Source organism: Sebastes fasciatus, chromosome 11 (assembly GCF_043250625.1).
Source record: "Sebastes fasciatus isolate fSebFas1 chromosome 11, fSebFas1.pri, whole genome shotgun sequence".
In the NCBI taxonomy this organism is placed as follows: domain Eukaryota; kingdom Metazoa; phylum Chordata; class Actinopteri; order Perciformes; family Sebastidae; genus Sebastes; species Sebastes fasciatus.
The window spans coordinates 29,745,885-29,772,045 of NC_133805.1; the positions used below are offsets into that span (position 1 = coordinate 29,745,885).

Genomic DNA, 26,161 nt, shown 5'->3' on the forward strand with positions numbered 1-26,161 from the left:
CAAATTGCTCCCGAAGGCATAGCCATCGGTGTGTGAACGAGTATTTAGATTAGATCCTGATGGGCAAAGTTGGCACCTTAGCAGCCTCTGCCATCAGTGTATGAATGTGTGTGTGAATGGGTGAATACTGACATGTAGTGTAAAGCGCTTTGAGTGGTCGGAAGACTAGAAAAGCGCTATATAAGTCCAAGTCCATTTACCATTTACCAAACACAAATACACGTGGCTGATGGCGCAAGCTGAACGGAGAGTGGGGGCAATTGTAATCTGCGCTCTCCGAGTGCCATTCTAGTTCCATTTAAATTATCACATGATGCACAGTAATTAGGTTATGCATCCCCTTTGACAGCGGTCTCTTAAAGACAAACCAGAGCCCATGTTGGAATCATAGATGTGTTTTATTTCTTATTTTTTTTCCAACACAGAACCTCACATTTAGACAGCAACACGTACAACATCACACATAAATGTATTATCATAACAAGAAACCATGGCTTCACCACGGCAAAACACAGAAGTTCTTTTGAATATCATTTCACTCAACCATGGCTTTTAAAGTGCATACATCATAGAAAACACACACACATGACTGAATGAATGAAAAGCTCCAGAAGCAACTGTATGGTCTCGGTCTCTCTCTGAACAATATCACTGATGACTGCTTTCAATAATATTTTGATCATGTCACAGATATCATAAGCAGTCTGTATATAAATTAATACAAAAATGGATCAATACAAAAATAAATAAATAAATAAATACAGAATTAAAGAAATATGTCAGCAACAGACAAATAACTCAACTGCCATCTGTGTAAATAATAACATAACTTGCTAACCTGGTCATTTTTACAGTGCCCGGAATGAGATGTTTATTGTGCTACATGTGCCTATGTACAGAGATACAATTTTAACATTTGAAGAGTAAGGAAACGAATGCCATTTATCAATCAAAAAGTGGTTGCTTTAGCTCTAGAGAGTGGGAGGTTCATTTAATTTACAGTAACTTAGAAGTGGAACTTGTATAATTAATTAAGAGGAAACTCCAGGTAGAAAATTGGGAAATGTTCGTAAATCCTTTATAGAGTTCTCTTAAGAACAAATCTGGCCATATGAGCGGCTCTTTGATGAAACTCAATCTGCATTATTGTCATATAAATGAATGTAATTTTGATTTATATCAGTTTTTTGATAAAAGATGTTGGTTCAGACTAAAACCAGTTCCTAAACTGAAACTGGGTCGAACAAGAAGATGCATTGAATGTTTCTGATTTGGAAGGATAACTAGAATAAGAATAGTGTATCTGCAACACGTTCTCATTCCCAACTTGTCACATACGGACGCTTGGTCAGGACCCGTTGGCGTCACTTAGGTTTAGGCAACAAAACTACTTGGTTAGGTTTAGTAAAAGATCATGGTTTGGGTTAAAATTAAGTGTAGCCGTCGGTACATACGTGGCTAATGCGGTAAGCTAAGTAATTTACCTAATGTACTTAAAATAAGTCAACTCTGACTTTTGGTTTCACACAGGACACGAACAGCGGTCTCAAACAGCGGTCTCCTGGGTGAAAGTCCTGTGTTTGTTTGACCCATCCATCCACCCCGACCTAAGCCTCAGACATACTTTCCACGTTCCGCGTGCACACGGTTCCATTCGTATTACAATTGAGGGTCTTCATTGGCCTGGCGTTCCAGGCATGTCCACACTGATCCACACTCCATTCCAGTCGGTGGCGGTAAGGCACCATAACGTTGTTTACCAGGAGTTCAACGCCATTCGGCTGTCTTTGTATTCATTTAACGACAAATTATATAAATGTGGGTAACGGCAGATCTCCTCGCACAGCTTCGCTCCAGAACAAGCATCCACTTTATCTTTTTCTTGGCAAACCAGCTAGAGGGGCATCCGCCACCAACTGGACAGGAGTGTGGAATGAAACTAGAGCATGAGCAGTGGGCACGATTTCTACGCATACAGTCGGCGCGGTCACAAATTTTAGGCTGCACGCGGACGTCCACATAGACACTATGTGGACGTCCGCGTGCAGCCTAAAATTTGTGACAGACCCTAGTGGATATGGGCAGATTACGACAGCATCTAATAATGACACGGATGGCTTTACATTGGAGTTACTTGAAAGCCCGGTGCGCCTCATAGAGATGCTAAAGGGTGCCTTGTGCGTCTGTATCAGACGCCGAGGAGCGCAACTAAACGTTGGTATTTGACGCCCTGGGAATGAGACCGGGCTGGTAGTTAACGTGGGCAGTGGAGGGTCCATCTACAGACACGTTATCACACACTTTATGAGCCAAAGATATTTTATACATCTGTGATTGAAAGATGAACTCTATAGAAGTTCTGAAGTACTGAAATCAAAGAACATTTCTTGCTAAGTGATATTATCTGGTTCTCATCATGGACAGATATTGTTAAATAGTGAGTGAACACAGTTTAAATAGAAGAATACAGCAGAAACAAGCAGAAAGGGCAAAACATTTCCGAATGACAAAACTATGTCTCTTTGGAGAGTAGAGCAGGCCAGACACTACCAGCTTTCACCACCTTATGAGTCTAATAATGTTGGCTTGGTGATACAATGTGTACATGAATTTGAATTGTCTTGACTGCACATGTTTACGAAGAAAAATAAAAATCACAGAATGTTTGGGTTCACAGTGTTGTCATGCAATCATGGCAAAGTAGTAATGAGGTAGGAAACTTAATATGAACTGAAATGTTCCTTCAGAGCCTGCTAAGTCTGTTTCAGTGTGAAGGTAGACTGTCATCTGGGATATATTATATTCATCATGTGCATAGGACACACCAATATTCACATTCCCCACTTTATACAAGGATCTAAGTCTATATATGTATATTTCATTGCATGTGTATGAACTGGTTACACGGTATATTGAATGTAGAATGCTTTGCAGCCCAGAGGATAAAATGCATTGGTTACACAGTATGTGTGGACTGTTTCTTACAGCAAGCAGAAACAGAGATTTATAGTGAGTTTCAGTCCATTGTTTCACTGTCCAGCTGACACTTTACTGTTTCACTTCACTCTCACCTCTCTCATAGCTTCAAACACTAGACAGACACAGTTAGAGGCTTACTGGCAGTAGGCCGTTTGAGGGGGGATGCCAACCTCTTTGTTAGCAAAATGACCAAACTGCATCCCCCTTGTTAACATGCCACCCCCCCTATCCATCCCCTAGTAACAGAGAGAGTGCAGTGGCAGAATATGTTAGTGCCTGACTCACTGATCCTTTATCTGACTGAGGTTTGTGACCACAGCTCTGAAATATCAGTAAGTTAGAATCTATGGCCCCGACCACGGCTCTGAAATATCAATAAGTTAGAATCTATGGCTCCGACCATGACTCTGAAATATCAGTAAGTTAGAATCTATGGCCCCGACCATGACTCTGAAATATCAGTAAGTTAGAATCTATGGCCCCGACCATGACTCTGAAATATCAGTAAGTTAGAATCTACGGCCCTGACTGTGCTGCGTACTGTGACGCTGTCCGTGGTGCTGAAGTTGCAGACGGAATTGTAATTGCGACTTTTTCTCTGTGTCCCACCCTTCTGTCAGTTTCGTCTCGGATCTCTTGTTCACTAGTCGGGGGTGAACGAACAAATTGCCTTCTGCTTACTGGTGAACATAGTGGAGCGTTTAGCAGCTAAAGAGGCAGATATTTCACTCAGGAGTTGGTGGAGACCAAAACCAGAGCTAAAGGTTTGCTAACATGTTCACCATATCAACTTAAAAGGGGATGATATGCCAATGTTGTGTTCAGAACTTGTTTCTACTGCCCCCATGTGGTAAAGAAAACAAACATTTATTGCAGGTTTAATAAAAGAATGATGAAAAGATGTTTAGCAGGACTAACTGCTCTTCTCACCCAGAGCCATCCACAGACAGGCAGTCAAAACTGAGTCCGTGGCGGTAGGAATCCATCTCCCATAAAGCCCATTTCTATCTGTGCTCACCCCCTCTCTGTGATGTCTTTGGTTTGAGGGGGGTAAGGTAAACATGTTGGAAGTGGTTTTCTCACTGGCTTATCAGACCTTCCTTTAAGCACCTGCCTTAAGAAACTTGGAAAGCTTTTGGTCCGTTTCCGCTGGGCGAACCTCCTACTTTTTCGTGCTGTAAAGCAATCAAGTGCTGCTCGTGCCAGATCCTACCTGGTGACTGATTCTAGCTGTGTCCCAATTTCCTACTTCATATTAACTCTAGGGCAGGTTTAGAGACACTAAATTACTCTAAATATATGCTTGATTTTTGAGTGTGCTGTTGATGTAATTTATTGTCCCACAATGCAATGCACAAAGGAGTATGAAAACGGCATTGCTTTTGTTTGTAAAGTTTCATTGACAGCGGCGTTCGAAAATGTTTTATCTGATTTCCTGTTAGTGAATACTGTGAGATAAATTGATTTATTGAGTCCCAACTGGAAAAGCAGTAAACTATGACAATTAGTATACAGTACATACTATAGCCCAGGTGATTCTGGATTTTTTAGATTGATTCTGAAATTGATATTTGAGAGTTTAAAAAAATGATATACAGGCCATATTCATGTTTTTATATAAATACCTACTTTACAAAAACATATTTAATAGGGATCACATGTGTAGTGAGTAAAAATAAGAAAGTAGTGTTAAGACTCCAGTGGCAGCTCAGAAAACAGATTAACTAAACTGCGTATTGTTTCCTTATTTGAAAATGGCAGTAGTATTTCAAAGTTTAACATCAGTCTGCTCATACTTTCACACCGATCCTTTTGTTTTAGTACCAGCAAACAGTTAAGAAAATCAATGTCTTGTATACTAACTATCAAAAAAGTGCAGTCAACATTAGTTTTTACGGTAACACTTTATAATAACCATCATTTATAAATGGTAAATTTATAGTTAATTAAACTTAGCTAATAGTTATTTTACTATTACTTTTGAATGTTCAATAATTATCATTTAATTAATTAATTAATTATCATTTCTGTTATTTTAGCAGTTAGTTAAAATAACTATTAACTAAGTTTATAAATGATGGTTATTATATAGTGTTTTTACTTTGCAGTATTATTATATCTTATCATATGGAACTGTGGGACACTGATGTACTGTAGTATAATGCAGTATAGAGGCCATTTAACGCTGATAGTTTTCACCTATGGTCCATTTGTTTAGTGCTACTTGTTATAATGTTCAAGTATGAAGTTCAGCTAAATGTTTTAAAGAGTAATTTAACACCCTCTGACTATCTTCTTTTTTGCTGACCTCCAGTGTTTTAACTTCTGACCTTTGGGCAGTGATGAGCAGGTGTACTCCAGGATGTTGGGTGTGGTTACAGGTGCAGCAAAGCACCATTCTGACCACATGCTGAGAGGTGAAACAGGCTTGAAGCTCTAAGCCTGAGATGGCAGTGAAACACTGCTTCTACGCCTGCTGTCAATGTACTCTTTGAGGAGCACCTTAAAGTAACTGATGGCTGAAAAACACTGGGCATGTTACCATGGTGACGGTATAGATATGCACTCGCTGTACAACCCGACCAAACTCTTTATACAGCTCTCATCCAACTTAGACCTAAAACTACTAATTGACTAGATAATCTGAAAACCACAATAGCTGAGTATATCATTTATATACATTTTTTATCTACGTGACAAAGTCACACAAAGTCCACTTACACATGCTCCAACACTAAGCTCAAGTCAAACAAGGAGAGATTATTTTTACTGTTGCCTAATTAACCGGAAAGTCGGAAAGGATGGGAAGCTGAACTAAGAGGACACAGGGGTGAGTTGGCAGCTGATACTGTGAATAAATAACAGATAATATCAACCGTATGACTGATTGACAAGCATCATTTGGGGTAAAAACACTGGGGAATAACAATGTTGTTCAATTTCATATAGTTGTTTTCCAACTCTGACTTGTCTAAATCTCTCTAAATAGACTGAAGCCATGAGCCAATCAGGTTTCCTTATTTATGACCATTAAATCTAGTAGTTTTTACATCTTGCCTACTTCTCATCTTTCCATTCTGACTTTAATTTGTCCCTTTGAAACATAAAAATAACATCTGAAACTAGAATTATTGCAATACATAACAGCAGAATGATCTCTCCCTCCTGTCTATTTAATCATTCCATCCCTGTTTGTATCTATTCTGTCTCCTGTCCTCTTACTTCTCCCCTCATCCACCTCCATCTCTTGTGTTGCCGTTGTGGTCATGGGAATCCTGCTGACATGGTAACCCCCCCGCATGAGTGTTGGTTGGTGACGGATCACTTCAGGTCGATGCCCTTAGTCTGGGACTGAGCCTTCTCCTTGGCCTAAAACACACATAAAAGACAACGGACAGGATGATGATGAATATGATTACATATCATTCCCATTTTCAGGTTCATACTTTTATTTTGGGTTTCTACTAGAACATGTTTACATGCTTTAATGCTAAAAAAACACATTATTTTTTTCCTCATGTTTGTCTGATTATACCTGTATTTACCCTCTGTCTGAAACGCTCCGTTTTAGCACCCTGTCTCTTTAAGACCCCCTCCTGAAAAAGTCCAGTCTGCTGTGACTGGCTTGAGAGAAAAATACAGCGCACCTTTGGAAAGGTAGTTCTCAAGCTGTGGGCGGAATATTCTAATGAGCCTGCATGTGACATAGGAAGGGGAACCAGACAGAAATGTAGCCTGATCTACACAGCCCACAAAGAACTGACTGGGTTGTCTTATTTCACAGTTTGCGGGTTAGTAGGCACTCCAGATACCCAGATGTAATGCAATGCAAACGTGAGTTTTTCAAGATATGTCCCTTTTAAAATGTATGCATGCCAACATGTTCACATTGCCAATGCTAACATGCTGATGTTTAGCAGGTATACAGTTTACCATATTCACCATCTTTATTTAGCTTGTGAGCATGCTAACATTTGCAAATTAGCATTACACACAAAGTGAACCTGCAGCTGATAGGGATGGCATTAGTTTGGCATGTATTATAATTAGGGCTGTCAATCGCATGATTGTTCACAGTTAATCGCAAATTAATACATTTTTTATCTGTTTAAAATGTACCTTAAAGGGAGATTCGTCAAGTATTTATTACTCTTATCAACATGGGAGTGGGCAAATATGCTGCTTTATGAAGTAGGCACTTTGGAGCGTTATTTAACCTCCTTCACTACAAGCTAGTATGACATGGTTGGTACCAATGGATTCATTAGGTTTTGTATTTTCATATGATACCAGTATCTTCACTGTAGCTTTAAGGCTGAACCCGCTACAACCTAAAAATCACAAGTTGCGTTAATGTGTTAAAGAAATTAGTGGCGTTAAAACAAATTTGTGTTAACGCGTTATTATCGCGTTAACTTTGACAGCCCTAAATATAATATTATTTACTGTAAATGTCTTGATAAAATGTCATCTCGATAATCTATAAAACAATTAAATCATATTGACCAGTATTTTTATGTCATTATAACAGTTGTATGCAAAGGAAATTAATTCAGCATGATAAATCAACTCACTATAGACCCAATCGGAATATGTTCCAATATCCAAAATGCAGAACCAAATACAACAGGACCCTATCAAACCCATTAGAATGAATATAATCTGGATGTGGTCTGACGCGGTCCAGGGTTGGGTCTTGGATACTAAGAACCAAGTGGACCGATAAACTCAGAAGATTGCTATGTGTGAGTTGAATCTGTGTGGTTTCTGACTCACCCTGAGCGAGGGCCGAGGAGGCCTCACTGGTCTGACTGGTCGCACTGGCTCTGCTACTGGGTTTGCCTGCCTTCTCTCCAGAGGCTCTAGGTCATCAGCCACATCAGGACAACCGAAGTATCCTCCAGCCCCAAACACTGAACCCAGATCACCTTCCAACAAGTTGAGACCGATGGGAGCATTGGATGGTGCAATGTCCCGGTTGGCAGGCATGTTGCTGACGGCCATGTTGAGGGTGTCGGCAGTATTGGTGTTTGTTTTGTCGGTAGTGCAGATACTGGTGTTAGTGAGTCCAAGTCCCAACAGGTCTTCTGATGCCACATCACTATCTGAGCTGTTATCGGTGGGACTGATCTCATGCTGGGGTTCCACAATGCATTGGTTATTGTTCGCTTCAGGGAAAACCTCCTTACTCAACAAGTCCAGCACCTCCTGGTTGTCATGGCTACCTAAGTCTAGCAATTCCTGATTTTCATTGCTACCGAGATCCAGGAGTTCCTGGTTGCCGTGGCTTCCTGAAACTAGCACTTCCTGATTTTCTTTGCTACCAACATCCAGTAAGTCTTGGTTGCCGTGGCTATCTAAATCCAGCACTTCCTGATTTTCAGGAAGGGAGAAATCCAGCAGTTCGAAATTGCCATGGCTACAAGGTTCCAGCACTTCTCGGTTATCATAGGTACATGGTTCAAGTAATTCCTCATCGGTGATATTGCAATATGGATCCACCACCTCCTGGTTGTCATGACTACAGAGATCCAGGAATTCCAGGTTTTCAACTAGCCCTGTGTTGTCAACGCTCGAAGGTTCCAGCACTTCTTGGTTTCCATTGTTACACAAATCCAGCAGTTCCTGGCTATTGTGGCTGCAATGTTCAAGCACTTCTTGGTTTTCATGGGTATGAGGTTCCAGTACTTCCTGGTTGCTATAGTTAGAGGGTTCTACTTGTTCGTTGTTGTCGTATGTGCAAAGGTCCATTGCCTCCTGGTTGTCATGGCCACAAAGGTCCAGAACCTCTTGGTTCTCTGCGTCAGGGCTGAGCTTAAAGCCATAAGGGTCACAGTCCCGTGCCATTTGGGAGGAAGTGATGTCAAACTCAAAGCCATCAATGTTCAGTTCGTCTGGTTGAGAAGAGGAGGGCTCAGGGTCAAAGGTCAGATCGTTTTCACTGGCTTCTGGGCTCAGTTCAGCTTCATCAGGGTCTAAGAGGGTGTGACTAGAATGTTCTGGACTGAGTTTAAAGCCATATGGGTCAAAGGAAGACTGACTGGTTGGTTCATAGCTCAACTCAAAGCTAAGCTCTCTGTCCTGATCTGAGTCGGGCTGGATGAAGAGGTTTTGGGAGTCTAGTGAGTGTTGGGGAGTTGTAGGATTTTGGGGTTCCTCTTCAACGTTGCCATCCCATTCTGCCCCCTGACTGGAGGTAACATAACAGGACAGAGTTTGCTCTATGTCGCCTGTCCAATCTGGTTCCAACAGGACTTGTTCGCCAAGCTCAGGGGCAGCCTGACCTGAACCAGAACTCAGACCTAGGAGAAGAAAACAATGAAGGATTAAGGCTAGAAGTATCATGTGCAAGACCTTTAGGGAGCCTGAAACAAAATAAAACGGTCTATTAAAATGACACTATGATGATTTGAAACACCATTAGTCAACCATTTAAAAGTCTATAAAGAGAAAATAGCTCAAACTGGTAAATGTTTAAGGGGCAGTACACATGCCGCATCTTTTGCACGCTCAAATCCATTGTTGTCAATGTGGATGGGCGGCAAGCGCGCTCAAACGCGGGCCGCAACTGCTGCGCTCCGAGGTAAAAACAGTTCTACTTTGGAACACAGTGTGCGCACCGCATGTAATGTGGCGAGGAATAACCAATCACAACTGGCAGATATCGTTTCTTTCTTCCGTACATATCAGTCTATGGAAAATATATGGAGGAGAAGTTAATCATTTTAGTGCAGGACTACCCAGAACTCTACAATTACTCTTAAGATCATACTAAGTAGGGAAACATGAGTTGCAGCAGCAGTCTACACACTGAGAAGAACAGTAAAAATCAACAACAATAAAAATGAATGTAAACTGTGAGTATAAATGACCTTGTTCCAGTCCTGCTGCTGCCTCGGTGGTAGCCTCTCCAGCTAGAGATCCCAGGCTCTGTTCTTCTATGTCAGAGGGAGGGGAGACCATGCTGAGGTCCAGCTCATACCCATTAGGGTCCGATTCTATAGAATACTGACCCTGGGACCTCCAGCCCTGCATGGGCACTGGCCCCAGCTCCTCTGACGAGCTCTGAATGGGTTTAAATCCGCGAGAGTCATCAGCCACAGCGATGGCGTCCAGGTCCTCTCGGCTGTAGCTAATCTCTATGTCGCTGTCTTCGTCAGGGAATTCAGACTCAAAGCACTGAGTTCCTGTCGAGGCTTTGTTTTCAGCACAGGACAGACTAGTGTCCGCCTCGTCGCCAACATTCCCTGCCCCCTCATCGGTGCCGGCGTTCGCCTCTGGGAACAAAATATCTGCTGCAAAGGGGTCGCTGCCTTTGAACGGGTCTGAAGGGAATCCACCTGGCAAACAGGGTATTCAACCAGAACTTAAAATGTTACACCCATTACAATTTTATTTAATCATTTCAATCATATTGATAATGAAGAGAAACCAGGCACCACAACACACCAGATTTAGCGAGAGTGTCAGCAGCAGAGAGAAACCCTGAAAGCAAAAGCAGTGGTAGAAGTAGTGCTATTCAGGTCAGAATAGTAACAATACCGCAACAAAAAAAAAACTTGCATTCAATATCTTACTTAAAGCTACTACGAGGAACTTTCATTTTGTGTTGATTTAGGCGGTCCCTATAGTAGTGTTTCTCAGCACCAGACTCCCTTTAGAAAACCTCTCATTTTACTGCAGCAGGGTCTGACAGTCTGCCCTGTGCAGTCCTGGTTCTGGTTCTCTGCCTCCATTCCCTCCAGCGGGCCCAGCAACACGGCCTGGGCCTCCAACAGGATGGTGTCGGTGTTGGCTCCCAGGGTGTTGGGACCGGTGGAGCAGAGAAACGAAGCTCTGCACCTGGCCGGAAGAGGAGCTCTGCTCCTGCTAGGTCTGTCCGCGGTGGGATGGTCATTCCCAGAGGCCCCGCTCGAGCATTGACACTAACTATATAGAAATAGCCGATCTTCTCGCTGATGGTCTTGTTTACTAATGTAGGTCATATAGAGGCATCAGGATTAAATTGAGACTGTTTCATAACCAGATAAAAGTTCCTCACAGTAACTTTAAGTGAAATTAAATAAAAAGTAAAGTATTAGAGCGAGAGAGAGAGAGAGAGAGAGAGAGAGAGAGAGAGAGAGAGAGAGAGAGAGAGAGAGAGAGATAGAGAGAGAAGAGAGAGAAGTTTGTATACTGTTGGGTAGTTAAATCTATAACAATGCATATTGTCCAATATATAATATTTCACTCTGAATTGCAGTGGATTAGAAGTATAAAGTATCATAAAATGGAACTACACAAGTATAGTACAAGTATTTAAAAATTGTACTTAAGTTCAGTACTTGAGTAAATGAATTTAGTTATACATGCCACCACTGTCTAAAAGTATCTAGAATCTTTAGAGTTACTTTACACTAGTTTTGTGATGGCACATAAAAAAACCTTAAAGTATATGGTATGTAAGTAATACCTTCTCTCCTCATACCTGATCTCCATCAACAATATGTCCAGGACACTAATATTAACTCCTCTTAAAGTTTCAAGTAAAAGAAAGTGTACTTTCCTAGTGTATTATTACTCACCAGATGAGTCTGTTTTAGGGAACAAGTCTTCATTGAAGAGGTCATCTTCAAATAAAGTGAGAGAGATATTTTAGAATCATTTTATACAACCAATGAGACAAGATAAAGATATAAAGACTGGACAAACCACACATAAAGATAGCGCAGATGTTTTAGTCTTTGACCGTCAGGGAGGAGCATAAACTTTATGACTGAGTAAATACACCAGACAACACACTGAAGAGCCAACTGTCGCGTGTTTCTTGTGCCAAATAAATCATGAACGGTAACCAGCAGCTGTTTCTAGGCAATGACATTTGGCCGAAAAAGGAGATAAAAATGCTCAGAGTTTGGGTGAGATCCTAGATGGAAATGTGTGTAGGACTGTATAACCTACAGACGGAAATGGAGGTAACTTCAGGTAAAGCTGTTTATTTACTGCTATGTCTCCCCATCGGTCGCAAATATCAAACATTTAAAAAATCTTTCTGAGAACGAGTGGATCTGTAGGTTTTACTTTAGAAGCTTCACATCACACTATATAGATTTAATCTACTGACTGTCAACACCAACTGACCATGACAGGACCACAGTCGAGGTAATCTTTAAAGATATCAGTTTATTCCTGGTCTATACACATTTTTATTACATGATTGATTAATTGTTTTTGTTTTTTGCTATTTAAATTTAATACATATATTCATTTTTTAGACTTCTTTTAGCAACCAGAGGTGTCGCCCCCTGCTGGCTGTTAGAAAGAATGCAGGTTTAAGGCACTTCAGCATTGGCTTCACTTCTCAGAACCGGAGGTTGCCACCGGATTGGAACAGACCCAGTCCAACTTGGTCCCATCAATCACACCTAAATCATATTCATAATGAGCTCAACAGTCATAATGTCCCTGCCTTATTAAGGCCTGCATCTTTTTTTTGTTGATCAATGACCAAATGTGTTTCTCTTCTATCTGGTCTGGTAGTAGTCGGTACAGCCGGAAGACTTGGTGGATTAAATCCCCTAGACCTCAAAACAAACCATTTTACCAGTGCAACCTGTTCTGTGACAGATGGATGACCCAACGATCAAACAAATCTAAACAATGTCGTTACCACGTCATTCAGTGAAGGTTGTTATCAGCCTGACAGTGGCTCAGATACATACGGTCACTCTGACAGTGGGCGAAGGGGTTGGCTTGGTAGAAGTCCAGTTTGTTCAGAGGTTCTGGGTTTCCCCCTTCCTCTTCTGGCTCATCCTCTATGTCAGATCTTTCCATCTGTGAAGCATGAAAACACAGTGTTTGAATCCCAAAGCAAGGAGGACGTGTTATTTGAAGGGTGACCACTGCTGCTATATTAGACTAGTTGGCAACAGTGTGATCATTCATTCAAAATCATGGTATTAAACTGACTGAATAACATAACAGCTCTCATGATTTCAGCCTGCAAACCAGCCAAACATACTGTATGTTGTCATACACTCTGCTCCTGCTCTGTTAGTGATTGCCTCAACACTGTCGTATGTTGTGCATGATGAGAGGCGTTCTGTGGTTATGGAGCTAGCTACCTTCGGTGAGCTGGTCCCGCTGTCGTCAGCTTCTTCTCTGGTATCTGCGAGGTTATTGCAGAAAGACGAGCCGCTGGCCCTCTGGTACAGTCACCCACACAGACAGAGAGAGGAGAAGACAGTGAGAGAGGTGTAACATGAAAAATACTTTTAAATAACGTTCATTCACAGAAAAGAAAAATGAATGAAGGTAGTCACACCCATATTGTATTAAAAGTGACAGCTCTATTTTTCATGAGAACAAGTTAAGTGCTGCTACACCGGCCACACCCCGGCTGTGTTCTGCTCCAGGTTTTCCAGAATGTGTGGGGATCCACACAAGTTTTCGGGCGGACACGGAAGGTTAAAGAATACTGTGTAGCACAGACTAAAAGATTCTGAATATCTCAGAGTTGCTGCGCTGCTCAAACCAAAACATATTTTTGTCCCATTTGTTTACCCCATTTGTTTGTCCCATTACAAGATTAATCAATCTTGTTCCCCATGAGGAGAGAGTCTATGCAGCTGCATGCGGCCACATAAAGAAAAAGTGTCTTTTTTCAGAGCGCTCTGACGTTTTTGTGCGGCCACTGCGATCCCATCTAGTTGAAAATCTCCGAATTTTTCAGAAAGGTGCCGGTGTCGTTGCCGTGGATGAAGCACTCACCAGGACCCTGCCTGCACTTTTTTTTCTGCCAGAAAAAATGCTATGTGGACGCTCCTTTAAAACACTCCTTAATCGACAGAGCTCTCACTGATGTCGTACAAATATCTACAAACAAATAGTTAAAGCAGCAGTGGGTAGAAATGGAGCAAATATGATTAAAAAAAGTTATTATAAAATGGTCACTATATCCTGACAGTAGTGCTTGAGACAGGTAATCTGAAATAAATCATGTTCCTCTGTGTCCTCCGGTGCCCTAAGTTGCGCCTAATGGCATCTGCAAGATTTCACAGACCAGAGGAAAACAACCAATCAGAGCTAATCTGGAGTCTGCCGTCTCTGAGCAGCTGTCAATCACTCGCGAACTCTGATCAAACGGTCAAACTAGGCAGCGCTGATCAAATATGAATCAATATTCTGTTACTGTAATGCCTATTTCTCTCCTCAAATGTTTTCAGAAACATTTTGTAGTGTACTGTTTAGCTGTAAAATGAGACCCGGAAGCCATGTTGAAATCAATTGAAGAAATACCAAGCACCGCCCACCAGCCAGAGCACAGCCAATAGGAACGCTCTCTCTCTGAAATGACCTGTGATTGGCCAAAGTCTCCCGTCACGGGCTACATTTTTTAAAGCCGGAAAACAGAGCCATGAGGAGTCTAGTTATCTCTCAGAACACTTGAATTACAGTATGCTGAAAGGTTATTATGGAATTTTTGCCCAATGATGCCAAAAATATACTGCCTAATGACACTTTTAAAGCTGTCCACTTATGATCAGATCACCCAAGACGCATGTTAATGCCAGGTCTGAAAAGGGCCTCTCTCTCTCTCTCTCTGCCTCTGTGTCATGTCAGCATCTGGGACAGCTCATGACTATGTGAAGACATGTCTCTGAACGACTGTAGGGAACCCGTCATGACAGACACAAGCGTGAATTCCAAGCCCACTTCAGGGTTTTTGTCTCAGATCTATGATATTAAGCAAAAGCCTCACAGCCTGCACTAACCCTTAGTAGTATTGAACTTGCAAAAAGTTTGTGGACTTGTGTGACACATATAAAAAAAAAAAGAATGTTCTAAAGCAAAGCAGCAGGCTGATATCCTGACTTTTAGTCCCTACTACCTAGTACGGGTGATACTACACTTCCCTCTTTTTCACTCCACATCTCCAGTCTGTGGAACAGCCTTTCTGTTATAAATGAATAGTCTGCAAACCCAGACTGAGATCTCTCAAGAGATGTCACTTGACGTACCTGCTAATAATGTGAATGCGTGGAACCAAAACAACAAATATCCTACAGCATCAGTACTGTGATATACCATTATCAGGTCAGCATAGGCAGGCAGCGACTGGCTCCTTCCCCAAGGCCTCATGGGAAGCGGATCGTCTTCAGTGGTGTCTGCAGGAGACGTTGACTCCTCCAGCTGGCTTTCTGGAGTGACTGCACCTCCTGACATAGAACACAGGGTGTGCTCCTCCTACAAGGACGAGAGGAATAAGTAAGGAGTCATGAGGGAGAGACTGGTAGATTTAGACTGGTTTCTCTTTGAAGACCTCAGTCACCGGAGAAAACACATGGGAACCAAATGCAAAACATATGTTGTTTTTCCGATTCCTTAGTTTTTGTAAATACTTGTCATCTTCCCCCACTGAGCTTGATTAAAAGCAGAAAGATCAAGACCTTGACTGTCCCTGGGTGTTCATCCTTTTAAATGCAAAATGGCAGAGAAGTTGAGTCTCTCAAGATGGAAATATACACAACTAAATATTAATACTTCAATGGCTGTGGTGACATGCAGTAGTTTTCTTTTCCCTCTACATCTGATTGACAAAACCAGATAAGTGAAACACTGCACCATGTCAACATGCTTTCAGCAAACAGTTGGGAATTATAAAACATATACTACCGCTGGTTATCTCCCTAAACCTAACCTGTTCCCTGGAGAAAGACGCACCTCTCGGAAAAGTAGAAAACACTCGTAAATGACATTCACAGTGGAACGTATTTGACTTATCTGACGTTGATATTCAGAGAATAGAAGGTGAAGCGGGAAGTGTGGTTACATGACAGATTATACTACCAACCATTCAAATGGAATGGATTTAAGAATGAGACACTTTTACCAGATACAGGTGTTACTCTGATTGTTAGTGAATTAAAAGGCTCCATGTAAATATAATAGATATGACGAGTGGAAGTTTACTTCCTCTGAATTTAAGCATCCTCCTCCTACCACTGCTACTACTATTACTACTGTAGTACTAATACTATCCATCAAATGAAACAAACACATTAGACACCAACACATTCTAATCAGGAGTTCAATCTGAAAATACACATTTAGATATATATATATTTTTTTAAAAAGTAACAATATATATATATATTTTTGTGTGATTATCACCGTATTGTATGGAAGCCCTGAGAGGCAAGTGAGAACAAAAAAATCTGGTGATCTATTTTCTAAGTCAGATCTAAATAGTTTTTTCTCCTGTGTTTATGACTTAAAGGAACAGTGTGCAACATCTGGCGACATCTAGTGGTGAGGTTGCAGATTGCTGGTCTCAAGCGTGTAGAAGAACTATGGTGGCCGACGTAAAAACGCAAATGGCCCTATCTAGGGCTGTTGTAAGAGTAGCCAGGGCCAGTGCGTAGAGTGTGTGTGTAGGAGGGAAGTGAGTGGTGAAGCAAGAGAGAGAGAGCGGTGGCGAGTGTGTGAGTGAACAAGTAAGCTAGTGGAGCAGATGTCAGGGTTAGTTCTGCTCGGAGAATATCAGTGAATGTTCAGTGGAATAAATGCTGCAGCTCCTCCAGACCAACAGAGGTTTCCTGTGTCTTGTCTCCCTGCTGCTGAGTGAAGTGACGGGGTGCTTAACTCCGGCCAAAGCAAAGTTAACACAGTGGTTTGTCCGTTCTGGGCTACTGTAGAAACACGGTGGACTCCGTGAAGAGTACCCGCTCCCTATGTAGATATAAACGTCTCATTCTAAGGTAAAGAAATCACATTGACTCTTATTTTCAGGTGATTATACATTAAAGAAAACATATTTATTAATATTGTATCCCATTTCTGCCAATAGATCCCCCTAAATACTACACACTGGATCAATTTTTCCAGGTGAATAAAAAGTTTTTCCAGGATCATTTCTCTAATTCACTTTTTTTTTGTCAGATAATGTATAATACTCATGATATTCATTTTGGTCACAAGAGGCTGAAGTGCACCACTGCCCCTTGTTCTAAATAGGACTAAAAGCATTCATGTTTTCTTCCAGGTGAGTTTTAATTTACATAACTCATTACCAGATAAATTAAAACTCACCTGGAAGAAAACATGAATGCTTTCATGGCTTTGCTAACCGATCGAGGCAGATGGCCGCACACCCAGAGTCTGGTTCTGTCCAAGGTTTCTACCTGTTAAAGAGGAGCTTTTTCTTGCCACTGTTGCACCAGCTGCTTGCTCATGGGGGATCTCTTGTTGGGTCTCTAAATCCTAGAGTACGGTCTAGACCTGCTCTATATGAAAATGATGCTATATAAAAATAAATAGAATTTTGATCCTATTTACATGAGGTAGTGGTGCACTTCAGCTTCTTGTGACTGAAATGAGAACAAACACCTACAGTAGCAAAATTATCCTGTATTTTTTTTTTTCCACAGATGAAATAAAAAAAAAAACTTAGAAATGATCCTCGCAAAAAAATAAATGTCCCCAGGAGGAACTTAGAAAGATTATTCTGACAAAACCTAAACACAGGAAAGAAAATCATTTAGATCAGACTTAGAAAATAGATCACCAGAATTGTTTTTTCTCTCTTGCCTCTCAGGGCTTCCGTAGTATTGGCAGATACTGTACACACAAACAATACACACAATGTCCTGTGGTACCTGCAGGATCTCTTCATAGGACTGTCTGATGGAGTCCTGCAGAGGAGTGTCCCTCTCTCCAGCCTCCTCCACCTTCCTCTTGGCCTGCTTCACCTCATCTCTGAGCTTCTTCAGCCTCCACCTGACTCTGGCAAGTTCCCTCTCGTACTCCTCCACCTGGCTCTCCTTCTGCACCTCCTCCGCCTGCAGAGACAAGATCTGGCAACAAAGGACAGAGAGACAAAATGGCTTTCTGTCACATACACTGTGCTGCTAAAACGACCTTGATAGAGATACTATCCAGGAAATGTAATTTTAAACTGTTGTTTGAAATAAAGTATACCGCTAAAAAAAACACACTGCTTGTTGAATTAAAAAAAAATTCAGAAAATGATTTCCAACATTCTTTTATTGAACAAATTGAGCATTGAACTCAACACAAAAGGCACCAATAAAAAAAATAATGATAGTTACCACGGAGGCAAATTTAGAGATGAGAGAGACCTAGCTGTAGAGTAGCAGGTCATCATTACCTGTTGACTCTCTTCATAGCACATCTGTCTAGTTGCCTTTATTTGCTGCACCAGCGTCTCTTTGTGTGTCTCTAATTTAACCAGAGTCTCCTCCAGCTCCTTGCGGTCCGACTGCTGCTCCTGGAGCTCCAAGTTCTCCACCGTCACGGCGTTCTCCAGCTCCTACAATCACACACACACTGTTTAGGATTTAAGAATGATTCTAACTCAGAATGATACAACATGCATGGAGATGTACAAACACACACACACACACACAGGCGCAGGTGAGAAATGTGGGCGGAGTTGTTCTTTCACAACATCCAAATGATCCTTTAGGTCAAATGGTTGGATTGGCCTGATGTTCTAAAAGTGAAAGGAGATAACCGCCCCATCAAATGCTTGATGACATTAACATGGACCACGTTATGTGTGTCATCGATAACAGCTTAATAAAAAGATGTTGACAAAGAAACACTGCTTGCTTGTTGTTTTACCCAGAGTCCGATGAGAACAATGATATCCTTTTCATCTGCGTCCAGTGAACAAATTAACCTGGTAGGGTCTGGCGATGGTTTCTATTTTCATATTGTCATATCGTGGCTGCTCGAGATCTCAGAAGGCAAGGCGGCGTGGCTCAGCGTCTGGGTGTATCTTTAATATCACAATCCAAATCAAACCCCAAAGAGCAACGTTTTGGTGAGCAGGCGCACGGAAAAGAGACGTCAAACTGTTTTGTTAATTAAGGATTTCAAATTCATCTCTACATGCAGAGCAGGGCGCAAATTCTAGATATTATTATCATAACATCTTAGTTCTGATGGTAAGTCTTAATATCGGCGTAGGAAAAACCAATCGTTGATCATCCCTTCAAACGTCGATATACAATCCAATCGCCATTAGGCACAAGCCTGTAGCCTAGCATTGCTGTTCAGCTTAGTTTAGCCATGTCATACTAGCTTGCCAACAATGAGATTCAATAACGCTCTAAATTTAAGCTAAATTTTCATGAGGAAAAACTGTCAAGGCCATTTTCAAAGGGGTCCCTTGACCTCTGACCTCAAGATATGTGAATGAAAATGGGTTCTATGGGTACCCACGAGTCTCCCCTTTACAGATATGCCCACTTTATGATAATCACATGCAGTTTGAGGGCAAGTCATAGTCAAGTCAGCACACTGACACACTGACAGCTGTTGTTGCCTGTTGGGCTGCAGTTTGTCATGTTATGATTGGAGCATATTTTTAATGCTAAATGCAGTACCTGTGAGGGTTTCTGGACAATATTTGTCATTGTTTTGTGTTGTTAATTGATTTACAATAATAAATATATATATACATTTGCATAAAGGAGCATGCTTGTCCACTCCCATGTTGATAAGAGTATTAAATACTTGACAAATCTCCCTTTAAGGTACATTTTGAACAGATAAAAAATGTGTGATTAATCGCGATTAACTATGGACAATCATGCGATTGATCACGATTAAATATTTTAATTGATTGACAGCCCTAATTTAAAACTATGAAATGGTCTATATATTGTCCAGTTGTGACATCACAAATGTACAGAAATCCTGACAGCTCGTTTTAAGGCGCAGTTTCTGAATACGGGTGTGTATTTCTCCATGGATTGAGCGTTTTGATACTTTCACAGTAGTTATATAGCACTTAAAACTGCTTCATAATAATAAAAAAAGGCATTCAATTTCATGTAACCTTCAAAACAATATACACATTTTTTATTTTATTTCTATAGCCTGCATTGTGCCAAGAAATTAAAATAAAAAGTAAGTGAAAAAAATAAATAAATATTGTCCAACAACATGTATAGTACCACTGACATGCTACATGATGGCATTTGTGAGACGCTTAACTTATGCTGATAATAACAATGTATGCCATGTAAAGACATATTGTGACCATGCCGTAAGCCTGTACATAAAGAGCAAGGAGTTCATATACTTCCTCAAAATGAGGTAGAAAAGCAGAAGCTGCCTTCATTTCACTTCATAGAGAAATGATCATTAATTATTAAAGTGATCGTTGCCATGTTATTAAATTGAAAGGAAATGAATTGAATGAACAACAGAGCAGAGAGTAAACAGGGCCCCTGGGGGTCCCAGCTTTGCCCTGTTGGTAATCCAGACTTACACTTAGCGCACGTGTATCTACAGCTTCATCCAGCCTGAGGCTGGTTTTACAGCATCGTGACATCACATGAGAGCATCATGGGAAATGCAGTGATGGAAACACCATACATACACACAAACATACATATGATTTATGTCCACATCATTTATATTCACAAAAACAAATGTGACACCAACACTAAACACACCCACGCAGATGTATGTGAAAAACCTGACAGACACACACACAAACATGCACACACCAGCGCTAGGTGCTGCGGTCTTCTTACTCTGATCTCGGTTGCCTTGGCGAGGACTCGCTCGTCCGATTCCACGACGTCGGTGTCCCTAGGAGACGACCAGCAGAGGAGACAGGAGTGTTTAAGGAGGGAGGAGAGGGAGCACTCACTCTTCCAGCCTGCCTTCCCTCCATCATGCCCTCCTTCCCATGATCCTTCTATTTTATCCTGCTGCACTGCTCGCTCCTCCATTGCTGCCCCTCTCTAGCTGTCGCTACACTGCAGAGGAGGCGGAGCTGCCTCTGTGAACGTGCCTGAGAGTGTGTGTGTGTGTGTGTGTGTGTGTGTGTGTGTGTGTGTGTGTGTGTGTCCGGGGTGATCGATGCATACAGGCAGAATGCACCAATGTGAGAATGGGCAGAGAGAGGGGGATGAGTCAGAGTGAGAGCGGTAGAGTATGTTCATCCATCCATAGGAGAATTTATGTCCTCCCCTCTAGTCTCCTCCCTCCTTTTCCCCCTCCTACCATCATGCTGCTTCTCTAGTCCTCACACATCGCTCACCTCCTCCTCTTTTTCCTCCTCCCCCTCCATCACTGCCACTGCAGTATGCATCAGTCCAAACACACACACACACACACACACACACACGCACACGCACACACACGCACACAGACACAAAGCAGTGACTGAGCCATTCATAAAAATCCTAGAGAGCACAGAGCAGCAGTCTGAACAGGCAAACGTTACCAATCGATCAATAATCATTCACAAATGCATTTTCATTATCAAACACTTGTCATGAATTTATTATAAGGTTTATGATTTTACCACATTCATCACTCTATACTGTAATCTAATCTAATTAAAGGGACTGTATGTAAGTTTTTACAAGTAGAAATGTATTTTAATCTTTTTTGTATTGCCTGTGTGAACAGGTTGTAAACTAACCTCAAAAATGAGACCTTCCGCGACTTTTGGGGTTTCCTCTATCAGCCTGTAGACTGTTTTAATGTGAAAAATGCGGGACTTTTTTTCCCGGGAAAATCCAATGGATGTGACATCATGCGTGCTCTCGAATGTCTTTACTCTCTTCAGCTCTGCTTCAGGGCTAACAGTGTGCAACCATAGCTAACGTTTGGTTAGAGATGGAGTTCGCTAACGCCAACAAACAACCAGCAGCCCACCACAGCTCAGACTCCGACACAAACTCCACGGAAGCACAAAAAAACCTAAGTTATATCTGGTGAAGCCCGTCTTGCAAAACAGGAATGTGACCGACGCTGAACTAGGATCAACATTGACCGGGCCGTTCAGTCTTGTGTGTGTGGCCTCGCTCGCGTCTACGAAGTACAAGCGCAAGCACGAGCAACAGGACGCCTACTGTTGTTGACTTAACAGCCTCAGGTGTCACTGTTAACAAGCCATTTCTGATTCTTACTTGGAGCCCTTTTAAAAGACGTTTCCTACCAGTGCGATGTGAAAATATTTCGCATTGACAACAATGCACACCGGGTCCAGTGCAGATTATCTGCGTTGCCGTGTTTCATTTTCGTCAGTTGAGTTTCCTCCTAAATAGTGCCAGTGTCCGCTCCACACAACAAAAACCTATCCAGACAGAGAATGTCTGAGGGGCTAACGTTAACTACTAGGGGTGTCACAATTCTCCAAATCCAAGATTTGGCTTGATTTTCAGTTTTAAGGTCACGATTCAATTAGATTTTCAATGTAAACATTGTTAGACTATGGAGTCTTGATTCGTAAAGATCAACAGATCATTGGTTTTATGTCCTGACAACTGTCATTTACACTTCCACTTCATTTCAATAATAAAACATAAATCCTTCTGCAGGGCATTACAAGTGTGCCGTAATCTACAAAAATCCGCTTTTGTTGTCATCTACTGTTGCACTTGTTTCTCTCCTCTCTTTTTTCCTCTCTGGTCTCTCTGTGTGTGTCACCCATGGGTGTCACCAAGGGCGGAGACGGAGCTTTGGACACACTGTGCACTGAGAGACGGCACTCGGCAGCCAGCTCCTGAGTGTACTTGTTGCTACTATCAGCTGCTCTGTTTCAAAAACGCTGAGTCGTGGTGTTGTTCTGTCGGGAGATGCAGTGACTTAATGTAAAATCAAGTATGAGTAGAAGAGCTATGAGTAAGGACAAATAACTATAACTAACTTTTTGAAACCAAATCACAGCATGGCTTTTTCTAAGGTGTTCCTCAAAGTCTTGGTTTCTTAATGTGGTATCTTGGAGGGATTATTGATCATTATTATCAATTCTGAATGACTACTTGATAAAGCAACTAATTGTTTTCAGCTCTAAAATATATGCACATTAACTATATTACACCTCAGAGGGGTTTTAATAGCCCAGTCTCACAGCAGTTTGTGAAATAGTCACGAAATTGAATGTATTGATTCGTGTACATACAGTTTTTCGTGAGTCAGCACAAAATCAATTCATATTTAATCCACATAATTGTGAACCGGGAAGTAAAGAGAGCGGCGAACGTCACGTAGGGAGGACATCGGGGTGGATGGGTGGGTCAAAAAGCACAGGACTTGTTGAATTATTTGTCACGTAACTTCTGTACTTAAGTTACGGCGCTTCCAGAGTTATTTTAACCCAAACCACCATCTTTACCTAAACATAACTACTGTAAGTAGTTTCATTTTGAAAAGACTGGAGCGTAGGAAAAAGCACGAAAAATACGTTGTTGAAAGTCGTGCTGAGCGTCATGAAAAAAAAGGGAATATCTATGTATCTGTGTGCAAGAATCAAATAGATTAAATTTCGTGACTATTTCACAAACTGCCTTGAGAGTGTTGGTTTTCAAGAGTGTCTATTTCTTCCATTTGGGTCTGAGCTTGATAGTGTGGTCATTTTCTACTGTACAGCTACTGTGTCACTATGATTTGAGCTGCTGTCCATGACTGTAACACAGGCCGGCAGAACAGTGCTGATGTTAACCCAGTTACTGCCAGGGAGAAAGGATTTCTTCATGCGTTCATTCACTCATACATTGATGCTTCAGTTGTTAAGTGTGCCAGTTCAACTGTCCTGATCTGTTAAAAGAAATAAATGGAACTGACTCACTGCATCAATAATCCATTTTAATCGCTATAATTTGAAATAAGCACGACCACTTGAGAGAGAGATTTTTACTTTCACTAAGGTCTGTAATTCAGTTAACTCAGCAGCTATAAGTCTGCTGCTGCTGCCACTGACACTGCTGACTTTCAAGCCGAGTTGTAAGGCAATATTGTTTAGGCGTGCCCAGATTGGAAAATTCTTGCTGACAGCAAATAGTTTATTGGCCGTAGCAGAATATTGGGTGATAAAACGCTGAGGTTACTGATTCAAGATTTTTCTGTTGAAGTAATTCAAAAGGAGAACACGGGACAAGTCATTTACAGAATAGATATGTATGCTGTAAAAAAACCCATTTCATTTCAGTTGAATTATAACTTTGAATCAAATGACTGTGTGATGTGAAAGTGCTCGCTTGTAGTGACAAAGCCGTACAGAATTTTCAGCCAAATCAATCTTCGTGGCACATTTACTGAACACTGCGCTCTTGCAGCTCCTTTTTTCCGAAGTTGGTGGAGACCAAACCAGAGCTAAAAGAGAGTAAATATTTGGACTTACATTCATCGGGTGGTGTTGCTCTCTGTGTCTGCTGGAAGTTCACTGGATGCAACCAAGCCCCCAGGAAGAGCGCCGGGCTTTAAAGCAAATTTTCATAGCGACCAAACGGTGGTACTACAACTTCCGTGTCCGTCACGTGATGCCATTGGGCCTAAATCAGCTTCCCAGTACAAACACTTGAATAGCCCTTATTTAAATCATTAGGTCCTAAACGTTGTACAATGCACTAATAGCCAAATCCAGAGTTATTTCCCTTCCTCCGTTAAAGGAAACGCTACTGCGCCTGCTCTATGGGCCCAACGGATGCAGAAGATCGCCGGATAATCCGGGTTCAATTCATTCTTTTGAGGTATGAAAGTAATTCATTGTTCAATGGATATTAATTATTTGTAACTATATCTATATTCTTGGTAGTGTATTGGGGTCCTTAGTATTTATATGAAGGTATTACTTGTATTGTTTCAATTGCCCCCGTATGTTGGTACCATCGCCCCTGTATGTGGGGGCAGATGTAACATTTGACTTATGGTACATGTCCACAGGGGCGTTTTTTATCGCGAGGGGATGCGACGCTTCCCAGCATTGGACGCTTGGTGGGCGTTCTAGTAGGCGGTGACACAATAGATGATTGACCAATACTGAGCAGTGACGTTTTCCCGGCTTTATTTCAAGTTTTGGAGGGATAGTGGATCATAGCCCACTGTCATCTGCCATGAACAGAAGATGGAAATGGATCTTCGCGATTGCCCTGCTTTATTTGCGGTACCAGAGGTATCCTGCCACTACCGTGATTAATTTTTCCTCCATGGCTGACCTGCTTCTGACCCACAACAAAGAAAACTCCACTCCGCTCCTACAACCGCGCAAATACTTCCGGCTGCACCTGATTGGACAAACGCTTTCCCTTGTGGCCTGTCCTCTCCTGGATTTCAAATCAGACCAACATGGAGGCTCGTTTGAAAACGTTCTCTTATTTCACGAAAATAGTTCACCGAAATGTGTTCCTGAAAACATTTGAGGCGAGAAATGAGCCATGCAGTTGCTAAATCTGTCTTTATTTTGGATCGACAACGTTTATTTTAAAAGATTCTCGGGAGTTTCGAGAGGCGGCGAGTCGCGTTGGACGCCCGTGATTTGCATAAAGTAGACTAGCCCTCAACTTTATGCAAATAAGGGGCGGGCGTTGTGACGCTCTGTTTCTCGAATCGCGACGCCACGCTACCAGAATGCATTGCACGGCTGCTTACATAGACAACGATTGGGAAGCGTGGAAAGCACGGAGCCTGTGGACACGTACCATTATAGTGTTTCAGTCAATATTGTCACTCTAACATTGCTTGTAAAAATATTTTGACGACTATTAACAAGTAGAACACAAATACAAGTTACCTTCATTTTTAAATTATATCTAAATTGCTCAAAGGATTTTTTAAGTTATGATATCACAACCAAAAGATGTTACCATTGCCCCCGGTCTCCCCTACAGTAGCCTGAGCGTTGGTTGCCTACATCTGGCAGCACACCTACCATACTAATGAACGTTAGGTGCATTTATACCGTCTGTTAGCTCCATCATCCTCACACCCTGGGCAGGCCCTGAGTGGCTGCAGCTCACACTATATAAAGCCTCTCTGTTCTCAGTGTAAGGGTATATATCCTCCATATAGCCTCTATACATTATAGCGTGTTAAAAGTTAACTTAGAATGATGAACCCACTAGACTGGTGCTAACAGCCCAGCTAGAGCAGACTGTAGTGGTTATTAGTGGTATAATGTTACCCTTCATCCTTGGGGGTCCTCGCTCTCTGCGTCCTCAGGCAGTCCACAATAAAACGCATCATTACTGCAGTGCTCGCGCTCTCATCCTCCGACTGCCGCCTCCGGTACCGACAGGTCTCGTGCAGCAGCAGCAGCGCCGGTAAATCTAGCAGCGGGTTAACGGACCGTCCTTTACTCCCAGTCAGCTTCTACTCTCTGCTAACCGGAGACGGTAACCACGGAGAGGAGAGGAGAGGAGAGGAGAGGAGAGAG

General features: G+C 41.8%; 1 protein-coding gene across 6 annotated transcripts; it reads right to left on the minus strand.

The window, feature by feature from the left end:
- Window positions 1-379: 379 nt before the first annotated feature.
- LOC141777702 (uncharacterized) lies at window positions 380-26,161 on the minus strand. Of its 6 annotated transcripts, none has more exons than XM_074652208.1 (12): window positions 25,910-26,161; window positions 20,529-20,586; window positions 18,128-18,289; window positions 17,616-17,813; window positions 15,046-15,204; window positions 13,083-13,163; window positions 12,681-12,792; window positions 11,544-11,588; window positions 10,429-10,464; window positions 9,852-10,319; window positions 7,756-9,281; window positions 380-6,348 (listed from the first exon to the last, which is right to left on the minus strand). In XM_074652208.1, the coding sequence occupies exons 1-12, from the start codon at window positions 25,969-25,971 to the stop codon at window positions 6,301-6,303; spliced, it is 2,955 nt and encodes a 984-aa protein (XP_074508309.1). In that variant the 5' UTR covers window positions 25,972-26,161; the 3' UTR covers window positions 380-6,300. The 6 variants fall into 6 exon arrangements, with proteins under 6 accessions (XP_074508309.1, XP_074508307.1, XP_074508310.1 ...); XM_074652206.1 differs by having other exon boundaries at window positions 20,502-20,586; XM_074652209.1 differs by lacking the exon at window positions 20,529-20,586 and having other exon boundaries at window positions 25,910-26,160.

Excerpts from the sequence above, each read along its gene's own strand:
- LOC141777702 (XM_074652203.1), bottom strand. The coding sequence starts at position 20,729 with ATGGAGGAGCGAGCAGTGCAGCAGGATAAAATAGAAGGATCATGGGAA. Across the intron at positions 12,793-13,082 it reads GCGGGACCAGCTCACCGAAG|ATGGAAAGATCTGACATAGA; the intron begins GTAGCTAGCTCC and ends CATGCTTCACAG. Across the intron at positions 10,465-11,543 it reads CCCTAAAACAGACTCATCTG|GGTTTCTCTCTGCTGCTGAC; the intron begins GTGAGTAATAAT and ends TTTTGCTTTCAG.